Source organism: Lutra lutra, chromosome 8 (genome assembly GCF_902655055.1).
Source record: "Lutra lutra chromosome 8, mLutLut1.2, whole genome shotgun sequence".
In the NCBI taxonomy this organism is placed as follows: Eukaryota; Metazoa; Chordata; class Mammalia; order Carnivora; family Mustelidae; genus Lutra; species Lutra lutra.
Genome location: NC_062285.1, coordinates 103,984,443 through 104,002,485, shown reverse-complemented (window position 1 = coordinate 104,002,485; position 18,043 = coordinate 103,984,443). Strand labels below are relative to the sequence as shown.

Below are 18,043 nucleotides of genomic sequence, written 5' to 3'. Positions count from 1 at the left end.
CTCTAAGGATAAAACCACCTGGGAGTTACACAGTGGGATGGATTGAACTGTGCCCCTCTTTCGTCAAAGCTGAAGCCCTAACCCTCAATGTGATGATATTTGAAGAAGGGCCTTTACAGAAGTAATTAAGGCTAAATGAGCTCATAGTGGTGGGGCCCTACTCTAATAGAATTGATGTCCTTACACAAACAGGAAGAAATGTGAGACATCTTCCTCTTTCTCCCTGAGGGAGCACAGAGGAAAGGCTGTGTGAGGACAAGGCGAGAAGGTCACTTTCTACAAATCAAGAAGAAAGCTCTAACCGGATAATGACTTTTCCAGCACTGCACTCATGGATGTGTAGCCTTTGGTACATATCTGTTGTTTAAGCCACCCAGGCTGTGTATTTTGTCAAGGCAGCCTGAAAAGAGTCCCCATTCCCACTCTCCAGCTAGAAGCTCATCTCCTTTCACCTGGACTTTTGTAGTCACTTTCCGAGCAGTCTACCTATCTTTGCCCCATCTCTCTTTGCTATTTGCTGTGGGTGAGTTATTATTAAAATACAATCAGTTCAACACATGCTCTTGCTTTGAAATTTAAAAAGAAAACTAATTAAAATTAGTAAAATAGCCCCTTATCACTTATAAGTCCAAATACTCTGGAACAGCCCTCCAGGTCCTTTGTTGTCATCCTTGCCCACATTCCCAGTGCACTAGCAAAATCCCATTATTAATGGGTCTGACAAGGACTCTCTTTTTGACCAAACTTTACTCAGGCTCCTCTGAGGTCTCTTCTTGACTAGGTCTTGACTTTGACCCATTGTTGGGCCTGCCTAGCCCAGTTTTAGCAAGAATACTGCCTCCTAGGGCATTTTAGAGAGATTCCTCCACCTTGATATGCGAGCACCTGTGATATCTGGTTATAGTACTCAACCCCCACTAGAATTACCTGATCACCCTGGCCTCTTTTCAGCAAGAATCTTAAGTGGGCTTAGCAAGAATCCCCCTACGCTTGATGTCTTCTCTTAGTAATTTTCCATTCACTGACCCCCTCATTCTGCTTTTTGGGTATGAATCTCCATGTGTTCTTGTTGTATTCAGAATTGAGCCCAATCATATACTAAGATCTCCTTCCCCCAACCGCAACAATTCCTTATGAGATCTGTTTTCATTGCCTTAATAACTGCCGCTTCTGGTTTTCTATAACATCCCCTTGAACTAAATTCTTCAATGTTTCCATGCTCTCCAATTCCACATTTCTTCGAATTTCTACCAGGCCATATGTCAAAAAGTTATGCTTTCTTTATGACCCCATTTAAAACATACGGCTTTTTGAAGTCTTTCCTTATCCTGCCAGGTAGGAATAATCACTTCCCTTTGGGGTGCTTCTAAGATACTGTGTGTATACATCTATTACGACTTAATCAATTTTATTTATCACTTTATTTTTTGCTTACATTATTCTGTATGACCATTAAACTCAAGGTCTTTCATATTTATTTTTCTGTTTTGTTTTTACCCAAGGTGCTATTATTATGCTGCCAATGCACTTAGGAGGTAATTATATGTTTATTTATCAAATTTATCAAATATTTATCAAATATTTGTTAATATTTGTTAATGCTAGCAGGGAAGCTAGTGTCAGGACAGTAATAGGAGCTAATAAAAACCAAAACAACAACTATTTCCAAACTTTCGCCCCAAATTACTATTTTGATATAGTGTAACCCAATTGTTTAAGTGTATATGAATTAGAATTGACTTCATTATAACCAGGGCCAAATGGATAAAGCCCACACATTTTAACTGTCTGTTATGAATTTATTTATGAGTTTCCCAAAGCGTCTCCAACATATCTACAAGGATTAGTCCCATTCTGTAATCTTCTTTTGGTCAGCATAATAAGGAAATGGGGATGGTATTGGATTGATATGGGAAATGAAAGAACTGTAATATCTTTGAGCAATAAAATACTTAAGATATACCACAGTTGTCCATTGAAGTATCCTCTTTTCCTTGGGGCTGTTTCAACTTGCTGGGAAGAAGATTTCAGCTGTTCTCTCTTGCCCATCCCATTTTAACCAAACTTTGATTAAAGGGGAAACATTATAACCTTCACTAAATTAATACAAGCAATTCAAATCCATTGCTATCCTAGCCAGCTGACTACTTTGCTCTTACGTAATACATTTTCAGTCATCACGCTTATAGAAAAAATGTCTATGAAATATGGAAAATTAATAAAACACTTTTTTCTTTGCTCTTAAGGTGTTTTTTTTTTTTTAACCAGTGAACTATTACAAGACCTACATTTACTAATTTACTAAAATGAACCAAGCACTAACATTTTTCATTTTATTTAAAAGACCCCTGACTAAGGTAGCTGGGAAACTATTAAGTACAGGAGGTAAAAGACCCAAGTCTTTGCATTATTATAACTATTAAATGAAGGTATTAGGCAAAATCAGCATTTCTTAAAATATCATAGGAACAAATTATTATAGAGAAGAAAGTGGGGAAATCAGTGATAAAAAATGTCTTAGGGAGCACTGAATTAAATCAATTTAATAGTTTTTATTTTGAAGTACAGGACTTCTCGGTATCTTTTCTGAGTAAAACTAAGCAAAGAGGTAGTACCTTAGAGCTATTTTTGCCTATCCTCTTTGGAATGGATATCAGAATTAAGAAAGCTTTATGAAACAACATCCTGTACAAGGAGGTTTTGAAATTAACAGAAGGACTTACACAACTATAATATTTAATACTATACATTTTTAAACCATCTACAACCTGAATCACTTCCTGAATATAGGATTTTAAAAGATCTTCAGATTTATCTATAATAAAAGATGAACTCCTATCTCTGCTGATAGCAGGATTTTCCCTATGGTCTTATTGGTGTTTAATACATACAAGTGACTAAAGCGGTTTTTGGATTCCTTAAATTCTACAATTCTTTCAAAAATGCAATTCTTAGAAGCTGACTCTAAAATGGAGACAATTTATTTCAGGGGCAATGTGTCATTAATTGATCTAATTTAAAGATTAGTGTCAGTGTTATTTTGATATTCTCTTTCCCCTGATGGAGCACAGCTAAAAAAAACGTGAATAAAAACTTCAAAATGTCCCTTTTTTAAAATTTTAAAATGTTTATGCTAAGTGTTCATGGTTTCATCAAATTGGCATCTAGTTGTTTATTTTAAGATGGTGGTTTGGTAATTTCAGTATCCGTAAGAATGAATCACCTGGAGGGTCTGTTGAAGATCACTGGGCCCACCCCAGTGTTTCCCCTTCAGTAAATCTTGGATAGAGCTAATCTGTATTTCTATCAAGTTCCCAAGCAATGCTGATGCTGCTGACTTAGTTACCACACTTTAAGAACCACTGCTTTCACAGGTCTCAATTTGTTCTACACACATCTGGGCTTTCCAGCTGGTCTGAGGTTCCTCCACCAGGCCCCAAGCTGGAACCTCATAAGAGCAAGGAGAGCTGGTTATCCCAACTACCTCCTTATAAAATAATGATCCTTTGTATCAATTCCTAAGTTCTGCCACCATGATCTTATTTCCTAAAGACCGATAGACTGTCCCTCTTCTTTAATATCTTCCATTGTCAACTAAGAATGTACAGGTCCTTAGTTTCAAAATGTAGTCCAAATTGTAGATTTCTTCCCCTTGAATTACTGCTTCCTGTTTTTCCACATAACCCCTTCCCTCTCTCGGTAATATCCTCACAGAAAGTTGGCTCTGGCCTCATTTGCCTCTCTACCCAGTTGAACTCTATTGCTAGCCATATATGAATGTATAGCTTTTAGTCATTCCTTTGTTCTTTAACTCCATAAGCATTTGCTAAAGGCTCTTAATATAATGAATATGACAAAACTTCTGCATTCATGGGCTTACATCGTAACTGGGGAGATATAAGATAAACATGTAAAAAATAAGTAAGTATGAAATATTCCAGGAGTGATGGGGCACGTTGAAGAAAACAATACAAAGTAATGAGTAAGAAATTGTATGCAAATCAAATGTATCTTAGCCTCTCTGGAATCATTTCTCTGAGAAGACAACATTCAACAATGTTGTGATAGAGGAAATAATGCAGCTAATGTAGAAAAGGGCATTCCAAATGGAGGAAGCATCAATTCAAGAGCAGAAAGAAGACCAGGCTGGTTGAAGGCATCAGGAAGAGAAAATGGCTGAAGAGATCAGGTTGTTGGTGGGGAAGCAAAATTTTTCATAATCCTTGTGTAACCACCTGCTTCTCTCACACATACCTGAACACAGGATAAGAAAAGCTACAAAACAGCCTACTTATCCTGGAGAAGACCCCAAATATTTAAAAAGTGGTGGTATTTCTGAAAATGGGTGTGAAGATAGAGATAAAAACAGAGGCACTAATTGAATATCTATTTAAAGAGTTAAGCCCCGGGACATCTGGGTGGCTCAGTTGATTAAGCTGCTGGCTTCGGTTCATCATGATCCCAGGGTCCTGGGATCGAGTCCTGAATCTGGCTCCTTGCTCAATGGGGAGACTGCTTCTCTCTCTGCCTCTGCCTGCCACTCTGCCTGCTTGTGCTCTATGTCTCTCTGACAAATAAATAAATAAAACCTTAAAAAAAAAAAAAAGAGTTAAGTCCCAAATCCCCACCAAAATATATCAACATAATTTGAGTGAGGAGAAACTGATAACTGATAGAATTCAAGCCTTCTGAGTTGGCTATGTTAAAATGTGCAATGAATTGTGCACAGTTTCTACTTCAGAATGTGGATACATTAAATCACAAGCTTTTGTCCTCTTCCTCAGTGCTGACTTTAGTAAAGAACCACTCTAGGTACTGATATGTCATAGTTTTAGAAATGGCAATACCTTCCTGATGAATAAAGTCAAAATTCTGAGTGAAGAGAGGGCAAAATCAGGTCAGAAGTATGTCTTACAATACTGTTTTACAAGAACAATAATTTCTAACAGCAGTGATTCCGATCAAATTGACAAAACACCTTTGAGCAAAATAACTAGCACACGCATGCGTGCGTGCACACACACACACAAACACACACACAGAGCTTTAAACATTCTGAAACAATTACAAAACAGAAATTAGTCTAAGGCAAGAGTTCTATGCTTTCAACAAACTCCTCAAGAAAAGCATCAAGTTTATTGTACCTGATAATTTGAATTGTTTTCATCTTTATATCATTAGCCTCCAGGTAAATCTGAGAATATCCAAACCTAAGCAAACTTATCATCCAGGGTTCTTTTCAATGAAGGAACATAAGTCTATGTGTATTGTTTTGCTTTTACAGCTATTAAAATTTGCTGCCACGTAACTGAAAGTTGCTAAATATTCTCACCAATGCAGTATATAGAACTAAACAAGTCTTGTAAGAAAAACCAGCTTAGTTTCAAAAATATTTCAAAATAATTATTATATTGAAATAAAAAGTCTTTTTAACTTATACTGTCAAACCCTAGGATCTCATTATGAAATTGCTTTATGCTGTTCTCACCATCGTAAATGCTGATAGCATTACCTGTCCGCATCCACTGTCACGTCATGGACTCCTCTCTGGATGACCTCTCTGGAAGTAGTTGTGTCTGGTATTCTATTCAGACTTCTAGTATACAGGTTGAGCCCTCCATCTGTCATGTACCTGAAAATAAATGTATAATTAATCAACATAAAATTAAATCATCTCATCTGTGTCATTTAACAGTGTTCACAATTTTCAATAATTATGCAAATGTGCTTTATTACAGTTTTTTTCTATAGAAACATTTTACTCAACAGGAAGAATTCGAGTATTTTTCAAGTTTATTAGGAAATCAATCTTTCTTACTACAACTAACTAGCCTACTAGCCTATTCATTTTTTTCCCCTTTTGTTAACATTTTGGACAGGCTTGGAGATAATTTAACTCTTAGAAAAATAAGAACAAGATCATTTCATTTTATAAGTATCATTTTTGAAGCAATGAAGGTCACAGGAGTAATGGAATATTACTAAACCTAAAACTAGATTAAGTTATTTGATAAGTAAAATGTATCTTACCAATTGACCATAAGGATAAAATAATAGTCAAGATGCATTAAATGTTTGTCAGAAACTGTTCTAAATAGTTTAATAATATGTTTAATATTATTAATATTCATGGACAGGACTGGAAGAGATGATGCTGAGTGAAATAAGTCAAGCAGAGAGAGTCAATTATCATATGGTTTCACTTATTTGTGGAGCATAACAAATAGCATGGAGGACAAGGGGAGATGGAGAGGAGAAGGGAGTTGAGGGAAATTGGAAGGGGAGGTGAACCATGAGAGACTATGGACTCTGAAAAACGATCTGAGAATTTTGAAGGGGTGGGGGGTGGGAGGTTGGGGGCACCAGGTGGTGGGTATTGTAGAGGGCACGGATTGCATGGAGCACTGGGTGTGGTGCAAAAATAATGAATACTGTTATGCTGAAAAAATAAAATAAAAAAAAATTTCAATTAAAGGAAAAAAATTATTAATATTAAATAGTTTAATAATAATATTATTATCACCACATTAGAGAAAATAAGTAAGTACAAAAGGGTTAAGTGACATTTTACTCAACCAGTCATGGCAGAACTAAGAAATAAATCTAGAAAGTTGGCTCCAGAATGATTTTAACCACCATGCATTACTATCTGAAGTGAAGGGTCACACTGTCTGACCCACTTCCTGTCTTTGAGAAATACTTCCAGGACATCACAGGAACGCCATCATTGCACAGGGATGGTAGACCAAATACTATTGGCAATCTTGCTTCCACGGCTGTGGACTAGGGCACATTGTTTAATCTCCTGCCCCATGCTGGGCTATGAGATTTTTCTTTCTTGAGAACTAGGATTAAAAGACAGCTCCTCAGGCTTTCTGTGTGAATACAGTTGATGATAATGAATAAGCAGGAGATGTATTTATCTCCAGCAGACATAAGGAGCTACAGAGAAAGCTGGTCAGCAAAGTAAAAACAATGACCCAGGTGCACAAAAGGAAGCAGAGACACTTGGCCACGTGGTTTCAACTTCACAAATCGTCCTTGGGTTCTAAGAGGTACTCTTGCTTCTTTATAATCATGACCGTAATTTGCTTAAGCAAATTTAAGTTGATTTCAATTTTTGTGATAAAAAATGTTTAATCATGATCATATTGAAGACTGACCAAATAGTTAAAGCTAGGATTATGAAACTGGCTAATTACTTACATGATCAATAAATCTGTCCTTACTAGTTGAAGGAACTTGAACAAGTTTCTTAAATTGTGCCTTAATTTCTTCCTCTGAAAATGGGAAGAATAAAATCTGCAGATAGATTTTATGATAAAGGAAAAATACAAAAATGTCTTAATATGAGAACCTTATAAAAAGTAGCTATTTGTTATTCACAAAGTCTCTTCCACATATTTTGAAAAGGAAATAAATGAATTTTATATATAAAACTTAGGTCATACTGCATTATCCTTATAAGGGACTCTACATGGTGAGTTTTCTTGATCACTAAAGAATTCAATCCCACCAAACCGGAAAAAATAAAGGAGGACTTTTGCTCCAAAATGTATTAAACACTGATACACTCTTTTAAATAAGAAATACTAGATACAGTTTCACTTCTTTTTTTTAATAACTAATTCATGATTAGGAGCATCAGTTAAATTAAAAGAGTGAAGGGATATTTGTCCTTCATGCATTTTCATTTGTCAGCTTGTCCCATCTTGGTGTTGTATTTCAGGGCTTATTCTTACTTTCAATTTCTTACCATATTTCCCACACAGTACTTGATAAATATCTAAATGTTTTTATAGCCTTGTAAGGTAGAGTTTGTGGAATTCCTGGTTAAGTAAAAGTGTTTAGTGGCAAATGTTTTTCTCAATCATTTTCCTTTTGAAATTGTGTTTCAAAAGGTTGAGGGTAGTTGATATTTCTCCAGATAAGTGAGCTACTCCCTTTGCCCTTTTTAAAAAAACTACCATCATACTTGGGCGCCTGGGTGGCTAAGTTGGTTAAGCAACTGCCTTTGGCTCAGGTCTTGATCTCAGAGTCCCAGGATCGAGTCCCGCGCTGGGCTCCCAACTCCATAGAGAGTCTGCTTCTCCCTCTGATTTTCTCAGCTCTCATGCTCTCTCTCACTCTCTCCCTCTCAAATAAATAAATAAAATTAAAACAAAACAAAACAAAACAAAACAAAACTACCAACATGCTTAATCTTAACCTTGGAGGAAGCTGTAACAATATGAACACGCTATGTTTCATGTATGTCTCATTGGTCTGTCTTCTTCATCTGTGCATCTCCAAAACTGTTTAACAAAGGTTTTGCATATAACTGGGGATCAACAAATATATTATGTGATTCAAAAGGTTTCCATATTATAAAAAGAAAGCATCATAACTGATTTCAGTAACTTTACCAATAATGGTGATGCATGAAAATAAGAAATAAGATGACAGATCACTTCTATTAGAAATATAACCTTTCAATTTTCCATATTTACAGAAGAGTAAGTTCTATAGACAAAGATTAACTGTTTTTGAAAACTAATTTTCCAAAGGAAAAAAAAAACACATATGTTTAAAACCTCAATAAATTGAGAGAAAACCTATTTTTTTGAGAAACATTTCAAAGGATAGTCATTTTTCTTGGGCCCTTCAATTTTCCAGTTCATATCAAGTAGGTTTACAAGAGGTATTAATTCAATCAAAAAATACTCAGTTATATGAGGTGCCTGGGTGGCTCAGTGGGTTAAGCCTCTGCTGTCTGCTTGGGTCATGATCTCAGTGTCCTGGGATCGAGCCCCGCATCGGACTCTCTGCTCAGAGGGGAGCCTGCTTCCTTCTCTCTCTCTCTGCCTACTTGTGATCTCTGTTAAATAAATAAAATCTTTAAAAAAGTACTCCGTTATAATTCCTCCGTTTACACAGACATACTCTTGTTTGAATGTTGATAGGGCATTTTCATAACAGAACCATGACTTTGTTACTTAAAAAACAATATACAGTATGGGGGGTTCCACAAGAAGTTAAAAATAGGGCTACCATATAATCCAGCAATTGCACTAAGAGAGATTTACGACAAAGATACAAATACTATGATCCAAAGAGGCACCTGCACCCCAATGTTTATAGCAGCAATGTTCACAATAGCCAAACTATGGAAAGAGCCCAGATGTCCATTGATGGATGAATGGATAAAGAAGATGTGGTATTGGGGCTGCCTGGGTGGCCCAGTGGGTTAAACTTCTGCCTTCAGCTCGGGTCATGATCTCAGGGTCCTGGGATCGAGTCCCGCATCAGGCTCTCTGCTAGACAGGGAGCCTGCTTCCTCCTCCCTCTCTCTCTCTGCTTGCCTCTCTGCCTACTTGTGATCTCTCTCTGTCAAATAAATAAAATCTTTAAAAAAAAAAAAAGATGTGGTATTTGTACAATGGAATATTACTCAGCTATCCAAAAGGATGAACTCTTACACACTGACTTGGATGGAACTGGAGGGTATTATGCTGAGTGAAATAAGTCAGTCAGAGAAAGACAATTATCCACAATATATGTGTAATATAAGAGACAGAGCAGAGTACCATAGGGCAAGGGAAGGAAAACTGAATGGGAGGAAATCAGAGAGGGAAACAAATCATGAGAGACTCTTAACTATAGGAAAAAAAAAAACCTGAAGGTTGCTGGATAGGAGATGGATGAGGGATGGGATAACGGGGTGATGGACATTAAGGAGGGCATGTGATGTGACAGGCACTGGGGGTTATATGCAACAGATGAGTAACTGAACTGTACATCTGAAACTAATGATGTACTACTTTATGCTGGCTAATTGAATTTAAATTAAAAACAAAAACACATCCAGGCATCACACAAGTAAGACATATCCCTGATTTGAATTTTTTCTTGGTAATCCTTCCTTCTTCCATTCTTTCTGAAGGATTTAAAAGTCTGTAAGAACATGAACTTATAGCTCCTTTAGAAATACTATACTACGGTCTGGGAGCTATCAATGTTAGGGGGTCATTTTGAAAGAATAATGTAAAATTTTAAAAATGATTTCCTAACAATGTTATATCTAAACTTCAAAACTGTCAGCCAAGATGGTTTAAGAAGAGATAATAGACACAGGGAAGATCGGTACAAAAAGCTGGAACAAAACTTGTGAGGGTTACTGACAAAAAATGAATTACCTCTAACTATGAAAGTCAGAATAATTTTAGCCATGTTCAAATTCAATAAGTTGTAAAAGAATTCACATTAAAAAAAAACCAGTCTCACAAAGCATTTCCTAATTCTTTGTCACTTCTACTGACAACCTGCTTCTTTTTGTGTTGGCAAATTTGCATACTCGTGGCATTTACTTTAGGTGTCTATTATCCAAATTAATATTTCTAGACCATATCATTCCACCTTGCTCTAAAATAAGGTATTAAACTGTTTCCAATGCATAGATAGGTGGCTTTCTCATAAGCACCTCAAATATAGAAAAAAACTGACCATATATTAACTTCACCACTAAAACTCATGTTCCTTTTGTGCATGCTATGATGGCTAAAGGGAAAGACACCATCTACCCAGTCGATAATCTAGATATGTCACTCCTTCTTGTCACTCACTACCCACTGCTACTATAAGATGGAGTCTGTTCAAATCTGTGAATCTGCATAATTATGCTCTAATTATGTCTGGAATTCACTGAACTATGATTTATAAAACTTATTTTTCATATTGTTCAATCCTACTTTCTCAATGAACAGAAATACATACAATTCTACCTTTCCTTCATGGTTTTGCCACATGGTCATGTATTCCTAAAAATATACTGTTTAGCATCTCCTGGATTTGAACTTTATAGAAATCGAGTCACACTATGCGTAATCTTTTTTAACTTCTTTCCTTCACCCAAAATTAATTTTTGCAATTATCTATCTTCATGTGTATCATTGCATTATTCATTTTATAGTTTTATTATTCTGTTTTACAAATGTACTGGTTGACTAATCCATTTGACTATTACAGACATGTGAGTTGTTTTTTGTCTTTGCTGCCACGAACAGTTGCGTACCGACAATTTCTTGTGCTCAGAAGCAAGAACTTAACTAAGATCTAGATCTAGAAAGGAAATCACTGGGTCATAAGAGACATATACCTATATTTAGCCTTACTAGTCACTGACAAACAGTTTTTAAAAGAGTTTCAGAATAAACACCTACTTGTCTATAGGTGAGAAGTCTCACTTTGGTTTGGTTTACCAATTCCAGATTACCAAGCAAGTTCATCATATTTTCACTTTGTTATAAGCCATTTATGTTTTATCTGTGTTGGCTAATGGAATTTAAATTTTAAAAAAATGCTGATTTTATTAGAAAGACTCCATTTCAAAATTTTCAAGCAGATTGCATGTGCAATCTGTAATCATGTGTAACCAGTTGTAATGCTTTCTAAGTGATACAAATATATATAACCAAGTAAATACAATAACCCATCAAAAAAAAAGATCTGTTTATATCTTTTGCTCATTTTTAAAATAGTATTAAGTTTTTAAAATTTTAATTCCAATCTAGTTAACATGTAGTGTGTTACACTAGTTTCAGGTGTACAATACAGTGATTCAATACTTCTATCCATTACTCCGTGCTCATCACGATAAATGTACTCTTTTTTCTTTTATCCATTTGACCCATCCCCCTGCCTACCACCCCTCTGGCAACCATCAATTTTCTATAATTAATAGTCTGTTTCTTGATCTGTTCCTTTCTCTCTCTCATCTTTCCTTTGTTCATTTGTTTTGTTTCTTAAATTCCACATATGAGTGTAAATCATATGGTATTTGCCTTTCTCTGTTTTACTTACTTTCTCTTGCTCATTTTTCTATTGGATTCAATGCTATGTTCTGTTTTCCTTTTTTCTTCCCTCATTGATACTAATCCTTTATTAGTTACATGTGTTGCATGTATTTGTGGCTTCATTGGGTTTTATCTTGACACTTTTCTCCTGCTTATTTTTATGTGAAATTCATTTTTCTGAATAAAAGGAAACAATGCAGATACCTTTCCAACTTCACACAGTAACTGCCTCTGTTGTTTTTGTATAGTGTTTTAAAAAGCAGTCATTAGCTTTTTGAGATTTTTGGATTCTGTTTCCATCTCTCACTTTCTTCCAGACTGTCACCTTCACCTTCATTGCCAGTTTTTTTGTTTTTTGTTTTTTTTCAATTTGCTTCTGCTCCCAGAAGATGTCTCTTAGTGTGGGGTCCTGTCCTGAAAGGGGGTTGTCGTTGGGAACCTGAATGAACTAGCTCATAGGAACTAGACTCTTCTATTCTGTTCAGACATGACCTTCTGCCTTTATTCTCCCTGGCTGGTCAAGGGGTCAAAAGCCCTCCCAGCTTCAGCTGCCAACTTCAAATGCTCTGTGTGTTTTCTAGTCAGTTTTCTGACTATTTTGGGTTCTTCTGTTCTCCTTGTTACCAGATGCCCCAGTGCCTACCTCTATTTCCTCTGAAACAGACAGTGATACCATCCTTTGGCTCTTGGATGTCTGTCCTCAGCTGTTTATACTTGGGGGCTGAGATGATGCTTTGTCATCAGCTTTTATGTGTGAACAATGATTGTGATTTTTTTTTTGTTTTGCTGGCTGGTTGCTTTTTCTGTTTTTGTGGGGATTTGGGAAGATTCAAAACCTAGGCTTGCACCATAACTTTTTAGAATTCTGTGTTTTTACATTCAAATTTCATGTCAGCCACTATATGTTACAATTCACTTTCTTTTTTAAAAAAAAAGATTTTACTTATTTGACAGAGAGAGAGAGACAGCCAGAGAAGGAACACAAGCAAGGGGAGTGGGAGAGGGAGAAGCAGGCTTTGGAGCTTGATCCCAGGATCCTGGGACCATGACCTTAAGCCAAAGGCAGATGCTTAATGACTGAGCCACCCAGGCACCCCACAATTAGCTATTTTTTAATGACATGAACACACAGGCTTTTTTTTTTTTTAACCCTCAAAGGCACAACCATTCAGCATCTTCTTTTTGATGAACACAGATAATATTAACTACTGTCCCCTAGATCATACATGCTAGCTTAAAAAAAAAAAAAAAAACTATACTAGTAATGACTGATGGCTGTGAAGCTCTGTTCTTTTGTAAAAAATTAACTCCTAGGAGAGAAATGTGTACATGTAGACATGTTGACAGTCTCACGGGGTCAGCATGTCACGATGGCTGAGAGTACAGACCGGAGTCAGAATGCTGGGTTCAAGTCCAGCACTGCCTGTTTTAAGAAATTTTAAATTCCCAGAAACTGGTTCATTTTCTGAGTTCTAGCTAAAGTCACTTAAACTATTCATGCTTCCACTGCTTCATTGGTAAAATGGAGATAATAATGATATATTTACCTCTTACAGTTATGGTGAGACATAAATGAGTCAACAAATGCCAAAGGCATAGAATGCTATCTAGCACAGAGTAAGTGCCATGTCCGTGTTGGCTTGCACTATCAGCTCTCTTTCCAATAGGACCACCACCTCCACCAAACATAACTCTCCCATCTTGAATATGAAAGGAGTAGAAGCATTACAGTTAGGAGTCTATGGTTTATCACATATATTCTTTCACCCCAACACTTTAACCTGCCCTTCCCAATGGTATACATGCTTCACACCATCAAGTTTACTAAGGGTGAGTGGAGGGAGTATCAAGGGAGAAGGATAAAAGTATTCACCTTCCTTTGTAAAAAGGTCACTTCTCAGAATTAAATTACTTTGTGTTTGGGCCATATGACTTAAAGTAGAATTTTAGGTTATGTTCTGACTCAACTATTTATATTGTGACACCTGCAGATCACTTCAATTGCCACCCAATTAAAAAACGTAACTTTCTCCCCAATTTTCCAGCATGTTCCTTTTTTATTTCATAAATGGAGGTGTTTTCAGAGACTCGTTATAAGTAAGAGGCCTTCTTCTGACTAAATCCTAATTACTGGCAGATTCACATTCCCAAGTGTTTAAAGTAATTTCAGAAAGAGAAGAAAAAGGTAAATCTTTATATGCTTCAGGAAATTCTGAATTCTCAGAATGCCGATTAACTAGTTTTCTGAGTTCTGTCTAAGGTACATGAGAAAGTGAAACTCCATTCCCATTCACTTCATGACATTCTTTGTGGTTACATGAGGAAAAAAATCTTAAATTAAACACCTTCATTCATTACTGTGTCTTTTGAGCTCTTTGTCCCTTTAATCACTGAAACATACTTATAAAAATTGGGAACAGAAAATTAACTTTGTGACTCAATTTTTTCATGAACCATAGCACAGACATCTCAATGCCCTTTTTTCTCACTTTAAACATCAAATTAAAATTCCCCCTGGGATATCTCTAGCCCTCTCATCTTCCCTCCTTTTAATTCTGGGCTGAGGCATCAGGCTACATCCTATAGATGTCAATAATTTTCTGTGTAAACTGATGAGCAATGAAGCACAACACTCCTAAGCACGGTGAGTTACGACCAGCCGTATTATCTGCTGACCATGCCTACTCACCTCCCACACAGGGGACAGAACTCCAGGTCATTCTTTAAATTCCAGTGTTCCTGGACTCCACCACAGGAAAGAGAAAATGCCAAATGCTCAACAGGTCACCATCGCCAGGGGAAGCTTTCATATAGGACTTGTGGGTTTTTTAGTTTTTCTTTAAATATACTGAATATGGATGACACCATAAAACACATGGACTACTGATGCATATTTAAATAGGCTCATTCTACCCAAGACTTTATTTGAAAGACTGATAGGGAACAAAAGTGAACAGAAGTGTGAACTGGGTTTCCACTGAAGCAGGAAACAAGTAGGAAGGACAATGGACATGACTTTATTATTATTTTTTTCTTCTTCTTGTTTCTCATGAGTGAATTCAGCAGAAACTACCCAGATCTCATCAAACAACTTCCTCTTCCTTCTGGGCATAAATCTGCACCATATTTGCTGGCCTTTCTTCTAATTAGATGTGGCCATTCAGCTGTTTTGAATAAGGGAATGTGTGTAGAAGTTATCTGCACCGCTTGTAAGCCTGGTACATATGAAATACTCTCACACCAAGATTCTTCTTCTCTTTTGCCATCTGCTTATTGAATACAATGATCAGGGTGATCCTGGGATTGTAACAGAATTATTCACTTCAGTCTTGTTCTCTGAGAGACTATATGGTGGACATTCCCAACTGAAGGACAGAAATAACAGCGAGGGCTTTATTTGAAGGAGAAATCAACCCTGGGTTAAGTTACAAGATTTTGAGATTTCTTGCTTACAGAAGTAACTGTTAACTAATACAGCGGGAATCCTGGAAAATACAAAATGTTTCTGAGTATAGGTACGCCTGTAATATATGTTATTATATACGTTATAGCTGTTTTAAAAAACTGCCTTAAGAAAAAACTACTAATCTAAGAATGTATACACACATACTTACTTACAAACGTGTATATATTAGTTACGCATTCACTGAACAAATGAGCACCTACGAAAATATAAAACACACTAGCATGGGGGTCATGTGGTATTTTGCCTATATTGCTCACTTCTGCACACACAGCTCCCAAATGCTTCCTGGCATACAGGGTGAACTCAGAGATATATTTTGGATACGCACTTCAGCTCAGGATCCTTCTCTCAATTCTTTTCCCAGAAGTCCACACATCTCCCACAATTTCCACTATCTTCTTCTATAGGAGACCACACTTGCCATCATATCTCTACTCTGAAAACTACTGCTTTTCCAACTTATACCACAATGTCGTCAACTCTATGTTTCTAACTCTACACTCCTCATCTCCCTTCTGCTTTCTCAAAAAAGAAAAAAAAAAGCCTCTTTTTCTGCCTATTTTCTCTAAAGCTATAATTTCCCATTTATGGTGCTTACAAAATGGGCATCTTATCTGAATTCACTGACTCTCTTAAGCCCTTATGAGTAGCCTATCTCTTTTTCTGTAAATTTCTCCTCTGTGGTATCTCCCATATCAGTTTTTCTGCTCCTTTCATCCCCATCAAGGCTACTCCCATATTTCTGGCCTATAGACCTTGGACCTCAAGTTCTGCAGTAGTGTCTGAAATCTACCATCAGAGCTTCTCCTCTCAATACATTTTTCAGAATTCCCCTGAGGGGGACTTTCAGAAATCATCTTCATGACCTATTCTGTATGGCTACTAAATAATCTTAAGAAACAGTGATTTCCACTGCTTAGAGTACACAGTTTAAATTTCTAAGCATAATGTTACTGAGGCCTGTCACAATAGACCCTATCTCTCAAAATTAAATATTCAGATTCCATGAATCTCGATTAAAGGAAAGGTCAGTGAATGTCCTCTAATCCAACTGTCCCTCTGATTCTAAAAATTATATTTTAGTCAAGTTCACTGAATGACATTCTTTCTACAATATTTCTCCTTTTCTTACAGATATTCTCTTAATACATTTCCCTCCTCTATAGCTATTTAAATTAAACTATTTCCTTTTCTTATCCCCTCCTTTCTATCTCATGCCTGGATTTAACACTTTTTCTTCTGAACTTTTAGCTAAGTTTTTATCTGTACAAAACTTTTGAAATTACTCACACATTGCATTGTCAATGTCCATTGATGTCTGATTTAAATTGCTCCCAAGATATGCATGTTTTGTCTCCCCAGATAAGCATTTTCTGTGTATATAAATAAATAGTCAATCTTCATTATTCACAAACTCCATATTTACAAATTTGCTTACTTGCTAAAATTTGCAAATCATTTACTGCAACACTTCTATGATCATTCACGGACAGGCACAGAGCAGCAATTTGAGTTGCCCATGAGGACATTCTCAGCTGAGGTCAAATAAATAAGGTGACATTCTCCCCTCTTGATTCAGCTCCCTTACTGTCAATGTCTCCTTTTTACAGGCTCTTTAGAGCCACATCTTCTGCATTTTTGTGCTCCCTGTTGGAGATTCTGCTGCTTAAAATGCCCCCTCAAGTGTAGTCTTAAGGTATTCTTGTGTTCCTAAGTGTTAGAAGGCTGTGGTGTGTCTTGTAGAAAACTATGAGTTAGATAAACTTCATTTAGGCATGAATTACAGTGCTGTGAAGGCATGAGCTCAATGTTAATGAGTCTACAATATGTATTAATTCACAAATAAGGTGGCTTTAAATTGAAATACACATAAAACAAGATTATATTCTGATGAGTTGATAAAAATGTTGTGACCCAAAGCTCACAGGAACTATGTCTGTATTTCCCCTAGGAGCAATGGTTCAATATTCACTAATTCAGTGTATGTGGTGACTACTGCAAATAAGGAGGTTGACTGCCTGTGTGTGTGTGTGAGTGTGTGTCTGTCTGTCTGTGTGTATATTCTATGTATATGTACATATGTGTGTATACATTAATATGTGCATATATGTGTGTGTATAAATATGCTATATTTATGTATATAATCAGGGGGATGGAAGAGGGGGTCTCCCTGCAGTTCACCTGCTTGCTGTTCCCGAGCTCAGAGAGCTGTCATCAAACCGTGCTGCAATTCATGGTTTATGGCAACACCAAGGTGAGAGCCCACTCCTAGGCTAACTGATTGCAGCTAGCTCCCTTGCTCCAGTGCCTGGGAACTCTGATGCAGTCAGGCACCCCTATCTTCCTGTGGCCCCAAGAATCCTGAAACCACAGTGTCCCACCTAGCATTCCACCCAACTTTGCCACCTGACTCATGAACAATTACTCAGCAAATTCAAATCAAAACCACAATGAGATATCCCCTTACACCAGAATGGCTAAAATTAACAAGTCAGGAAACAACAGGTGTTGGTGAAGATTCAGAGAAAGGGGAACCCTCATATACTGTTGGTGGGAATGCAAGCTGGGACAGCCACTCTGGAAAACAGTATGCAGGTTCCTCAAAAAGTTGAAAATTGAGCTACCCTAAGACGCAGCAATTACACTACTAGGTATTTACCCCAAAGATGCAAATGTAGTGATCCAAAGAGGAATCTATACCACAATGTTTATAGCAGCAATGTCTACACTATCTAAACCATGGAAA

The 18,043-nt window shown here is 36.7% G+C and overlaps 1 protein-coding gene across 3 annotated transcripts in view; it reads right to left on the bottom strand.

Moving 5' to 3' along the window:
- NAV3 (neuron navigator 3) overlaps positions 1-18,043 on the bottom strand; it is a 617,699-nt gene that overhangs the window by 151,125 nt on the left and 448,531 nt on the right. For all 3 annotated transcript variants that reach the window (XM_047741951.1, XM_047741949.1, XM_047741950.1), the window contains exon 12: positions 5,513-5,632. In XM_047741951.1, coding sequence (XP_047597907.1) covers positions 5,513-5,632 — 120 coding nt within the window. The remainder of the gene's footprint in view (positions 1-5,512; positions 5,633-18,043) is intronic.